This window comes from Pipistrellus kuhlii, unplaced genomic scaffold (assembly GCF_014108245.1).
Source record: "Pipistrellus kuhlii isolate mPipKuh1 unplaced genomic scaffold, mPipKuh1.p scaffold_m20_p_18, whole genome shotgun sequence".
Classification (NCBI taxonomy): Eukaryota; Metazoa; Chordata; class Mammalia; order Chiroptera; family Vespertilionidae; genus Pipistrellus; species Pipistrellus kuhlii.
Genome location: NW_023425493.1, coordinates 7,382,219 through 7,395,537, shown reverse-complemented (window position 1 = coordinate 7,395,537; position 13,319 = coordinate 7,382,219). Strand labels below are relative to the sequence as shown.

The window sequence follows — 13,319 nt, the reverse complement described above, 5'->3', positions numbered from 1 at the left end:
CATTAATATCCCTCCCCCCCTCCCCCGTACTGTTTCCCCTTCTTCTGTATTAATAGAAACTCTATTTTCAGGTCAACCAGAATAATAACTACACTTCTCAGCTCAATATAACCACGTGACTAAGTTCTGGCCAGTAAGATGTAAGATGAAGAAATGTACGTGCCACTTCCAGATTGCACATTAAAATAGTAAGGACGTGCTTTCCCCCTCCCTTTTGCCTTTCCCACTGGCTGGAATGGGGTTATGGTGGCAGTGAGCCATCTTGGGTCATACAGACAAGGGCAACACTCTCAGGATGGAATGGTGAGGCTGACACAACCCTGGATGGCTAATGCCCAGACTATTGCATGAGAAAAATCAACCATTATCTTGTGTATGTCATTATTATTTGGGGTCTATTACAGTAGCACATGCTATATCCTAACCAAAACAGCCGTGTCCAAAAAGCCTTTCCTGGACCAAAAATGTTGACTTTTTAGTTGCTAACAAGTGATTCAAGTTTGGCCTGGTGATTCTGCCTGCCAAGTGCCATTTCAGTTTCAGTAGCAGAGTTGTTTCTGTGCAGTGAATGCTTGTGCGTGCCAATATCACAATACCTGCTTCCCTTTTGCAACACAGAGATGTAGAAATTGGAAAAATGAAAGTGCTATTTACTAGTGTTGCATTGAGAAGTAGTCTCATCACTGTATTAATAAGACAAGGGTAGACAGAAATCATCAACAACTCTTCAGGTGCTCACTGGACATGGGCAGGCATACCATGGGTTTAAGTGTGGCAAGAAGAAAGATGAGGTACAAATCCCTGAAAGCACATCAGGTGAAGTAGATATGATTCAGAATTTCACATAAACATTTAGAGCAACAGAATCCACCCACTCCACCTACAACTGTGGTTTGACATTCAGCCATTGGACTTCTCTGTACATTAGGTGTGAAAGTGGGATGTTGCCTGGACTCTCTTACTGAGTTTCTCACCATCTTGCCTGTATTCAATACATTTGTGTGTATTTTTCACTTCCTCTTCTAATCGGCTGAGACACTGGGAGACTTCTGATCATACGAAATTGCCACTGAGTGACCATTTTTGACCTACAAAATACAGCAATTTTGTTACACTCTAATGAATTAAAAGCTCTTGGGATTGATGCTCACTTTAGTCATCTTCACATGTCTCACAATGCCTTCTACATAGAAGAGTATCTGTAAGAAATTGATGGGATTGACTTTTATAGATTTTCTAGTTCCACCAGACAATATTATCCTACCTTACCTTTTATCCTTCTAATGCTAAAATAAAAATTAAAAAAAAAAATCTCTCCCTTGCTCCTTCCTCTTTCACTCCTTCCCCTTCCAGTAGTAGCTTATATTCCTCCCTAACATTGGGTATGCCCAAGCCTTGGGTCCTGATTTTAGCTCTTTGTTTCTTCTCTTTCTCTTCTCTGAGTTCATATAGTTTCATATCTACCATAATCAGTTTATACTGAAGACTATGCTGCTATTTTCAATTATAACCTCTTATTTCAGAAGTACAACCTTCCATCTGGATGTCTGAGGACCTCCCACTACCCCAAAGCCAACATGTCCAAAGTCGGCTCACCATGCACAAGAGGTCTTTCCTGAACATTCTACTTTTCATAGATGGCATAATTCTTCTAGGTTGCCAAGTTAGAGATACTGGTCACCTCCGGCCATTACAGTTCTTTACCCAAACAGTTATCCAGTCCTGTTCAGTTTCTAGAATATTTCTTGAATATATTCCTTCCCCTTCATTCTTTTTTGCTATCACACTGTGCCTGGATTACTTCCCCCGCCCCCCAAATCTCTATCTTGGCCTTCTCTGACATAAAAATGCATTCTTCTACATCTTTGTCATGTAGCTGTCCCCATGCAAGAACTCAGACAGCTCACTACCACTCCATCATGTCAAATATGAACTCCTCTGCTTGACTGTCAAAGAGCTAATATTTGGTGTCTACTTATCTAACCTTATCTTCCACTGCTTTTGAAAAATATCTGTGTTCTCAAAATATTTTGCTCACACTTCTATTAAAGGCCTTTTCACATTATGTTGTCTACATGTCTCCTCTGTAAGCCAAGATTCTAGAGCTTAATCCCCATAGGAATCAGAATAGAGCTCAGTACCCAGTAGGTATTTATAGAGGATTGTTGAATAAGTAAATTGTTACTCAGGATAAGATCAGACAGGAAGTTATTAAAGTAAATTAGCCATAATGTGACAGCAAAAGGACTGCAGAAGTCTCCCTCTTACAAGTTGTTTTAACACCTTGTACTTCAGTTTCGTGACACTTACTTCAACTCATCTAACTGTACATTTGTTTAATGCCTGCTTCCTCATTCTACTGTTAAGGACCAGGTGGAAGACTCAGTGGCTTATTCACTGCTGTAACTCAGCAGTCTGGCCTAAGGGAGTTCAAGGAATGTGTAATGGACATCAGTTGAATTAATGTATTAGAATCTCCCTTTAATTGAAGCTGGAGTCCTTACTGGTCCCTATATCCCCATTTACCACAAACATTCCTTCTTCCTTTCACCTGTAATACTGTTCTCTACTACACAAATCTTTAAAGCCTAACCTAAAATCTCACTTGCTTTTAGAAAACTCTCCTATTCTAACAGACCCTTTATCTAACTCTGATAATTTATCCCTGACCTCTTCTCACATCTATATTCTACAGAAAACCAATGATCTCTTAGTGAGATCATTATTACCTTATCCTTTAATTGCTTCCTGTATTAAAAAAATATATTTTCTCTATAAGAACTGGCCCCCTCTGGATACAAACAATAAACTTCTCTTATATCTTCCAATACCTGTACAATATGAAGCATATAGCTGACCCTCAATAACTACTCACTGGTTTTATGTGGGGAAATGAGGCCAAGACCCAGCTTTATCAGAAAAACCATTCCTCCAGCCTATTCTTTGTTGTTGTTTTAATTAAATCTTTATTGTTGAAAGGATTGCATATGTCTCTTTTTTTTCCCCATTGACCCCTTCTAACCCACCTTCACTCCCACCCCCTAACACCTTATTCTTTGTATGTGATCTTAAACAGAGCATTCAGGATTATTTAGAGAGTAACATGTCTGTACCTTAATTTGTAGTCAATATGTCCTTAAGCAGAGAATATGATATACTAGTAAAAATAAAATTATATTTTAAACTTAGGAGCAGGTTATTAACAGGATAAATCCAACTTTGAATCATTTTTCTTAAAGCAAATGATTTCTACACCAAATCTTCATTTATCACATAATAAAATAACATTTTATTCTCTCAGGACTGCTTATCATAAAGAGAACAGGACTTGGGAAAGATAAGGGACTCTGAGGATAAAACATCTGGAGGAAATTCTCATTCTGGCTAAACTGAGAGTGTCACGTGTTCTCCTCATTCTTAGCCTCATATCATTGCTCAGAGCTGGCTTGTAAAGGATATTTGTTTCCCAAATTATTAAGGCAATAAAAATAGAAAACAGGAGAAGACATATTTGGCATTAATTCTTAAATTCATTCATTCATTTACTCATCCAATAATATTTAGTGAGCATCAGTCTTATACCTCATATTATGCCAGGCATGTGGAAGACTGAAAGATGAATTAGAAAAGTTTATTCAGATCACAAAAAGAAAATAATATAAGACAGACAGTGCTTAAGTGTCTTAATTAAAGAACAAATAAAATGCTGTACAAAGAGGAAGAACATTCTTTTATTCTGGGAGAGTTAGGAAAGTTTCTTAGAATTAGTTGCATCGAGATGGACCTTAAAATATGGGTATGGCTTAGACATGCAGAGATGTGAAGAATGGGCATAAATGGTCAAATAAAGGGATGAGCAAAGGCCCACTGGAGTTAACGTTCTGCTTGGCAAAGGTACTGTGGAGCAGAAACAGGAAATAAGGTTGGGCCAGATGTAGAGGGGCTTGAGAACCAAGCCAAGGAGTGTGTCTTCACCTTTGTGAATAGAGCAGCAATTCTCAAATTTTTATGTGCACACAAATCACCTGGGGATCTTGTTATAGTAGATCTGGGGTGGGACCTGGGATTCTATATTTCCAACATCCTAAGTGGTGCTGATATTGGAAGACCAAACCTTGAATGTATAGATACATAGACAGTGGGGAGCCACTGCACAGAGAAACTGCCTGATCTCCAGTGTGTTCCAGGAAAACTAAATCTGAAAACAGTGGGTCAGGCAGATTGGAAAGGAGAGAAACTATAGACTGTGGTCTTCAGCGCTGGTCGTCCATTAGATCAGCTGGGAAGCTTACACCAAGGCCCTCCTTCCAGAGATTCTTATTTAATTGGTCTGGAGTGGGGCCCAGATTTCAGCATTTTTAAAAGTTCTCCAGGGAATTCTAATGTGCAGTTGGGGCTGAGAACCTTTACTATAGATGATACAGTGAATATTGCAATCGCTCAGGCAAAGATGATGATTTAAACTAGGGCAATGGCAGTGAGGACAGAGTGGAGGGGTCAGTGGTATAAATGTAGAAGAAATAGACTTTAGCAACTATCTGGGCAGCAATATATCGGGTCTAGTAATAATTAATGTCGTTTTTAAACATTCGTTTAAAATCTTGCTTGGCGTTGACTTGTATTGACATAACCTTCAAACACGTGGTATCTACAGAACGTGTGAAGTGCAATTAACAAGTTTTGCTTGAAAAAGTTTGTGTTTGGTTTGGTTTTTGTTGCAAAACTAGGGCTAAAGAAGATGGCGGATGAAGAGCATATTCGGCACTGCATGCTTTACGAGTTCCAATTAGGAAGAAAAGCAAGTGAGGCTGCAAAAAACATCTGTAGTGCTCTTGGTCAAGATGCAGTTAGCGCCAGAAAATGCCAGCGTTGGTTTGAGAAATTTCGCGAGGGAAATTTTTCGTTAGATGACAAGAGTGGTCGAGGCCGTGTGTCCAATTTTGATCAAGAAGCTCTTCAAGCTCTTTTGGTGCAAAATCCTCAAATTACCCAACAAGAGCTTGCGACAACTTTAAATTGTTCACAAAAAACAGTTTCCAATCAATTGAGTGCACTTGTCCAAAAGTTTGGAAAATGGGTTCCTCATGAGTTGACCAACAACAACCATAATCAAAGAGTCACAATTTGCAGTTCGCTCCTATCTCGTCAAAACCGTTTGCCGTTTTTAGAGCAAATTGTTACTGGAGATGAAGAATGGGTGCTGTATGTTAATTTGAAAAGGCGGCCTCAATGGTTGGACAAAAATGAGGCTCCGCAGCCCACGCCAAAACCTGACTTGCATGCGAAAAAAGTGATGTTGTGTGTTTGGTGGAATTTTAAAGGAATTCTTCATTATGAACTTTTACCATCTACCCAAACCATTACAAGTGCAGTGTATAGTGCCCAATTGGAAAGGTTAGCCCAAGCTTTAAGAGAAAAAGAACCCGCGCTGATTAATCGGAAGGGCGTAATTCTTCACCACGATAATGCACGACCGCATACTGCAAGAATCACTGCTGAAAAACTGCGCCAGTTGGAATAGGAAGTCCCCCCTCAACCTGCATATTCTCCTGATATTGCCCCTTCCGATTACCATTTGTTTCGTTCTTTGCAAAACTTGCTTCTTGGGAAAAAATTTAATAATGAAGAATGCCTCAAAAATGCATTGACCGAATTTTTTGCATCAAAATCACAAGAATTTTACAACAGAGGGATTAAAATGCTTCCTGAGCGTTGGGCACAAGAAGTAGAAAACAACGGCAACTATATTGTTGATTAAATTTTGTTGTATTGTTTAAATAAATTCGATTTAAAAAAAGGTATTAGAAAACGACATTAATTATTACTAGACCTAATAGAAGTATGGCTGCAACATCATTCATTTCTTCTCGTTAAAGACAGTTTAATGAAATGGTTAAGAGTACAGGCTCTAGAACCAGATATGCTGGGTTTAACTTCCAGCTCTATTTGTTAGGGTGTGTGTGTGTGTGTGTGTGTGTGTGTATACAATGGGCACGTTCCTTACCCTTTTTATGACTTAATTTTTTCTTCTATAAATTGGGGATATAACAAAAACCTGCATATGGAGTTGTTGTGGAGATTAAGTGCATTAACATATATGCAAAGCCTTTAGAACCATGCTTGGCACATAGGAAGAGCTTTGAAAATGTGTGTTGTTATTATTAGCAATAGAGGCCTGATGCACAAAATTCATTCAAGAGTAGGCCTTTCTTCCCCTGCCTGCCAGAACCAGCTTCCCTCTGGCACCCGGGACTCGGGCTTCCCTCTGGCTGCCACCTGAGACCCAGGCTTTCCTCTGGCCACCAGTAGGCCCCTGGGCTTCCCTCGAAGCCCCAGCTTCATCCAGAAAGTCGCCCGGAAGGATGTCCAATCTAATTAGCATATTATGCTTTTATTATTATAGATGGTTCATTCTGATCTCTCCAGGATGTTGAGCTGCATGTAAGGCTGATCTGGAAGAGGAAAAGTCCTTGAAGGCTCTCAACCCTCAGCCAATTTGAAGTCATAGGATTACCTGTTTCATAAAACCTTGCCTCCCTCCATCCCAGACCCCATTCCCAAGGTCTCTAAAAGTAACAGCCAAGGAGTTCCTACTTGAATTGCTGGTCCTTGGTGCTGCGTGTCTTGGCCAGGAAGCGCTCTGCCAGCTTTTCCAGGTTGCGGGAGTAGTCCATCTCAATCTCAGCCTTCTTCCGGAAGAAGTCCTGGAGGTCCTGCAACAGCTGCACCCGGAGCTCACACTGCTGGTCCAGGCATTTCATCTGCTCTGTGAGCTGAGCGCGGATCTCTGCAACAACAAAAGACAAGATAATCATATAGAGATCCCTAAAGGGAACCATACAGGCCAACATTTACCCCTTCCTTGTACTTGATACCTGTCCTGGGAGGTTTGGGGGTGAGGAGGAGAATGAGGAGGAGGAGGAGGAGGAGGAGGAGGAGGAGGAGGAGGAGGAGGAGGAGGAGGAGGAAGAGGAGACTATTGGAAAACACTGGAACCAAAAACCTGCTGAATCATTTAAGAGAACATGATTATTAGATATAATGATATTCACAGCTACCATTTATTAAGCAATTCACTGTGTTTCTGGCAATGCCAGAATTTGGGCTCTCTTCTGGCAAAAAGCCTAATGAATTTTCTCCCAACCATTCTGTTGGGTAGGTACTACTTTCACCCCCATTTTAAGATGAGAAAACTGATTCTTAAAGGAGTCAAGTGATTAGATTCAAACCCAGACAAATTGACTTTAGAGCCCAAGTTCCTACTTGTTATACTTTTCCTGCATCTTTGTGAATTAGAGTGAGAGATCAGGATATTTTAATAGAGATAGAAAGGGCCCTGCCCAAGGTCAAATAGTGGCAATCAAGAATGAAACAAGCACCAGGTCTTCTAGGCAAGTAAACCATCTCCTGTCAAACAGATGCCATAGTTTCCAATATCACAGAATGTAAATCAGCCTTCAAGAAGTTGATATTTTTCATCAACAAATATCACTCATATATCTGTTGTTTCACCCCCACTGATGCTCAGAACTCCTGCTTCATCAAAGCTAGAAATATTCTGGGTAAGCTCCAGCTTGGCAGATTTCTGCCTGGCCAGACTCCTCGTACAGGGCTAACAAACACCCTCTCTGGAACTGCAGCAATGATTGCTCCAGCTGCAACGAGATCTGCCTCAAATGCAATACTGCATTTGTTACTGACAGGAGACCTGGCACCCAAAGGAAGCAGCTTGCCAAAACAAGACTGCTTGTCAGCTCAGAGAAGGCCTGCAGTGCGGATCCTGCTGAAGTTATGTCCCAATCCCCATCTGAGTAAATAACAATGGAGCCATTTCTTTCATCCCTTTGTCCTCCAAGCCTGCTCAGCTCAGTGCATTAGGATGTTACAGTCACCCCAACCCCAGGAAAAAAAAGAAGAGTACCCATATTACTATGTCTTTTCTTATGCATGCCCCAAAAAATCATTTCCAGATAGTAGAGCTTTAACAATGTTTTCTGTCTATGCTGTGTAATGCACGGAGCAGGAGGATCTACAGTTTTCATCTGAGCTGTGGATAAATCAGAGGCAAATCTAGGATCAGGGCTATGATGTTGAAAGGGACACCAAGCACTCCTTTAATGAAGCAATAAGGAATGGGTAAATGGTGCATTTAGCTTTCCCTAAAGTAGGTAGAGGTTCATAACCTATCCCCAGCTTCATTTTGTTACTCTTTTCATAGATACTAGGATGTAGCAAAAGTATCTGATCCTTTATGGGTCATCTTAGGTGATCTGCAAGTGCCATTCTCACCTTCTTCGTCCATACGCCTCCCCCTTGCCAACCAGGTCTGCTGTAACCTCACCTGAACTGAAACTGAGCACCGTAGTATTGTTTCAGGCAGACAGAAAGCTGTGCAGAAAAGCTACGTACCTCATCACTCATCAAAGCTCTCTTGTTCTGTGTTTTTATGGGAGTCTGATTACAAGAGTGTTGAGGGGGAGGATTTGCAGAGGGCATGTCGGGTATACGGATCTTGCCAGAGATTTCTGGGCCTCTTTTTTTTTTTTTTTTTTTTTTTTTAGAAACTGCTTTTTAAAATATATATTTAAGATTAACATTTATTTACTTATTTTGTTAATTCTCACCCGAGGATATTTTTCCATTGATTTTTAGAGAGAGTGGAAGGAAGGGGGTGAGACACAGAGAGAGAAACATCAGTGTAAGAAAGACACAGCCATTGGTTGCCTTCCACATAGGCCCCGACTAGGGCTGAAATCGAGCTTGCAACCAAGGTACATGAAATTGAATCTGGGACCCTTCAATCTGAAGGCTGATGCTCTATCCACTAAGTCAAACCAGCTAGGGAAATTTCTGGGCCTCTCAAAGGCAACAGCCCTTTCCTACAGGCACCTGTACCCTTCCGTCTATTGACAGATAGAGGTCATAGTCATTGGGTGGGCAGAAAGGACATTTATTGATATTATTTACACCTGATCCACTGAATAAGAATCAGGGTGAAAAGGTATCTTTTCGGATGAAAAGGTACCCCATCAGTACCAGATGTGGAAGAAGATATGGATGGGCAATGGGGCTATCAGGGCCTTTGGAGTCACCTGTAATTCATTTAAGACTTTGCACCAATAACCTCACTAACCATGGAAGTGGAAAGAAACATGGTAGCATGGAGATGCCCACCCTCCATCACAGAAAGAGGGTGCTAGGCAAATTCCCTTGATATCCATGAAATTCCAGAGATAGGCCACTCTAAGGCTGTCCTATGCAAGGAACCAGCACTTCAGAGGCCTCTGAGATTTGTGAGTCAATTTAAGAAGCACCCTCCCTCCTCCACCCAAGCACATACAACCAGCACAGCATTCTACCCTGACTTTCTCAGGTGCCTCAAAAAGTGAGCAGCAAAACCCAAAGTGATCCTACTCTAGACCAGCGGACACCAACCAATGGTCCGCGGACCCCTGGTGGTCCATGAGGTCCAAAAGGTTGGCAACCACTGCGTCTAGTCCAAACATGGCTCCAAGGGCCTAAATCGCCCATCAGCTAGAAGATGGAGAAGGGGACATTCTAAGGGTAGGAGCCAAAAGTGACCCATCAGGCATCCTTCCAGGCCCAGAAAGGGAATATGTAGGTATTTACTGAGCACCCTTTATATAGATCATCTCATTTAATCTTCACAACTAGGCCCAACATTATCCCCAATTATCCTCATTGCACAGATGAGAAAACTGAAGTGAGACTCGAAGTAATTTACAAAAAGGTCATACAATTAGGTGCAGGTGGGGCTGAAGCTAAATTAAGGTTTGTCTGACTTGTCAAAAAAATTAATCCTGGGGCAAGGAGACAAAAAGAACAGAATGTGGGTCTAAGTAGCTGAAAGTATTTCTGTGTAAATCACGGTTTCCATAGCTCTGACCCTGGAACATTCCCTTCCCTGCTTTCCAGTTGACAGGTGATCCAGTCAGTGACAGAAGTGGAAGAGGAGTGGAGGGCAAAGGGGCTATGCAGAGTCAAGTATGCACTAGCCCACTGACTCACTAACTGAGCCGCATTTGTTTTGGTCAGTCCCCAACAGGGCTAGATCCTTCCCTGCTTCCTGAATCTACTCAGGGGCAGCTTTGGAGGAAGCGTTTTGCTCATCCTGTGAGCTCATCCTGAGGTCTGCCAGAAAGTCCAGGAGGTAGAGAAAGTGAGAAAGCAATATCCCCATCCCTGAACCAGGAAAAGAAGAATGCATCTCTGCTAACAGATACCACCTGCCACTGGAGTAGATCTGCGATTTGACACCACTGAGCACCTCCCTCCCCCACAACCTGCCTAGAAAGAGAGACCTTTCTGGCTTCCATTCTCAGAGCACCCACCCAGACATTTAGGGAGACTACAACCACCCCCATCTCCAGGCTGCAGCCCCAAGACAGAATAGCTGCTCTGTCCAAGGTAAAATGTGCTGCTTCAGGTTTTTGCTGCCACTGCAAAGACAAACAATGGTACCCAAGAAGGCAGCTGTGCCAGCCCCAGGCATCTGGCCATGCACATAAGGGGCAGGAAACAATAGGCCACTGAATGCCAGCATGCCTGGGCCATGTGCCCAGACTGGAGGCCTCTCTGCACCCTGACCTACCCACAAACTATAAGGGCAGAAAGAAGAAAGGGGCAATTTATAAAAACATGAAGGAATTCCCCACAGTTCCATCGTGTGCTCAGGCAAGTATGCACATACACACGTGTGTACACTCAAAGACACGCACACTCACACCACCCACACTATGTTCCACTATAACAACTCAAAAAGGCTTTACAAATCTAGTAATAGCTAGATGAGAGTTCCTGGGAGGGGTGATGGGGTCCTTACCAGTTCTGTCCTAGAACTACATGGGAAGAAGTCAAGCTATTGGTTTCCAGAAGCAGCTATATCTCAGGGCATGAATGAATCCAAAGTACAAAGGTCACCATCAGCTACCTGGAGTGATCAGGGACCTGCCACACCAACAATGTAGACACTAAATTATAAAACATGACAAAAATGGCCTCCCCTGGGCACCTAATACAGCCCATTTATTCAGCAACTCTTTGCTGAGCCCCTACTGTATAGCAATCCCTGTGTTAGATGATGGTGATAGAAAACAAAGCAGGCCCACACCCTGTCCTAACGAAGCATGGCTTGACAAAGAAAAGAAAAGAAAGCAAAGACAGTCTTACTGCTTCTGTTCTGAATATTCTTTATTATAACACAACCATGGTACTAATTTCCAACCTGAAGACCAAAGATTTATAAATCAACAGCAGACAAAAGAAATCAAGCAACAACCCTAATAAAAATTCAATGTCCTGACTTTTTTCCATTGCATTTTTTAAAAAAGTGACCCTTGAATAAAAACTTGCAAACAACTTTTCTGAGTTTCAGAGCTGACCTTTGGTTGATATTTCATCCAAGATTCAAGTCAAAATTTAACTCACTGTTCTGGAATTAGACAGTGGTGGTAGTTACACAACCTTCTGAATATACTTTTTTAATCTCACTGAATTTTTTTGATATGTGAATTATATTTTATTAAAAATTCTCAACCTAACCAAATAGCATGTTCTGTGGAGCACTGTACTTCCAGCTAACAGGCACCAAAAGGAGGAAGGAATTCTCGGTTTCCATTTCTCCATTTGTATGAGTTGATTCTCAGTTCTGCATTGAATATTCTTAAAGCTGCTCCTCTGGACAGCAAGCTTGGCCATAACATTGAAATCCATTGGTAGATCACCATTCCATCATTTCCAAAATATGTCAAATATGTCTAATCAAAACCTGGCAAGGAGTAGTTTTTTGTTTTTGCTTTGTGTGTGTGTGTGTGTTTGCTTTTTTAAAATCCTCACCCAAGGATATGTTGATATGTTTTTATTGGCTAGAGAGAGAGAGAGAGAGAAAGAAAGAAAGAAAGAAAGGCCAATAGGTTGCCTCTTCTATGTACCTTGACCAAGGATCTAACTCACCATCTAGGTATGTGCCCTGATGGGGAATCGAACCCACAACCTTTTGATGTATAGGATGGTACTCCAACCAAGCCACCCAGCCAGGTCAGGAAAGGAATGTTTTTCGCATGAGTTAATCAAGTCCAGGATCAGCAGATACGTCCAGCAAAGCTCCCTCTCGAAAGTGCTGACTCCTTGTCCATGCTTGGGTACAGCTGAGATCCTAACTACACCTGTCCTGGGAGTTAGAAGGAGGCTCATTTTCTTTTTTAGAAAGATGCTGACAGGTTCATGAAGAATGAAATTGGGGGGGGGGGGGACACGACAAAACTAGATACTGATTATTTAACAAAAACGATCAGGGACCTGCCACCAGTCATGTAGACACTAAATTATAAAACACCTGCAATGCAGGTGACACAGTCCTCTGAATACTGTCCTCATTCTAGAGAAAACCCAAGAATTCACCAGTCAGCAGAATACAAGAGGATTTTGTTCAGTCTATAGCCTTCAATCCAAAGATATTAGCCCCATTCGTTCCCTTTCAAAATTCATCCTTCCTCAGGAATTTTCTCTGTTTAAGTCACACAGAACCCCCTCCTATGAATTCCATATTTCCAAGGACAAAGTGGGGATGGGAGGGCAGGCCAGAAAACGATGTCATCTTTGGAGAGTAACACGGACACGTCTTTCCCTTGTCTTTGATGTGCTGGCATCTAGAGGACAGGAGCTGCTACTCCCACAGCCTCTGTTCAGAGCTGGCAGAGCATGAGATCAGCCCAGGGTCCCCAGCGGGAACCCGGCCTGACTGCCAGTCTTTTTCCACAAAATCTGCCTCACCTGCCTTTAGCCCTTTCACAAACACATGACGTCACCTCAGCCATCTGAAGAATATTAATTCCCAGTACCTTTCCAGCAAGTGTTATATAAGAAGACAATTGCGGCTTTCATCAGGTTCTACCCTCCATATCTCTTACCAAGACCTCTTATCTCAAGGGTAATCAGCCCCTCTCAAAACTGTTCCCCAGGAAACAAAATGCTGGAATGCCCTGCCAAGTCTTGCTCTTTGCCCTGTTTGTTTGCTTTTCTACAAACTCAGTAGTGGGAAGGCCCTTCACAAGCCCTGTTCGGAAGAGCAGAGAACCAAAGCCCAGAGAAGGGAAAGGAATTGCCGGAGGCCACACCGCCATTTAGGCCTGAACCCCAGATCCCTGGTTCCTAAGCCAACGTTCTTTCTTACTGAAGATACTTATTTGAGTCCTTTTAGGAGCTCTGTGAATAGAAAGACAAAGTCTCCCCTTAAAGTTATTGGAGTAGTATGTGAGAAACAAGTGAAAAAACCTATAACAAACAAGGTGAAATGATAA

At 42.1% G+C, this 13,319-nt stretch overlaps 1 protein-coding gene across 17 annotated transcripts in view; it reads right to left on the bottom strand.

Moving 5' to 3' along the window:
* The window catches only part of SRGAP2 (SLIT-ROBO Rho GTPase activating protein 2), a 222,602-nt gene that overhangs the window by 129,623 nt on the left and 79,660 nt on the right, over nt 1-13,319 (bottom strand). For all 17 annotated transcript variants that reach the window (XR_004988751.2, XM_036442547.2, XM_036442550.2 and 14 more), the window contains exon 2: nt 6,595-6,787. Coding sequence is in view for 16 of the 17 variants with exons in the window: in XM_036442547.2 (XP_036298440.1) it covers nt 6,595-6,787 (193 nt within the window). In the remaining variant the exon portion in view is untranslated. The remainder of the gene's footprint in view (nt 1-6,594; nt 6,788-13,319) is intronic.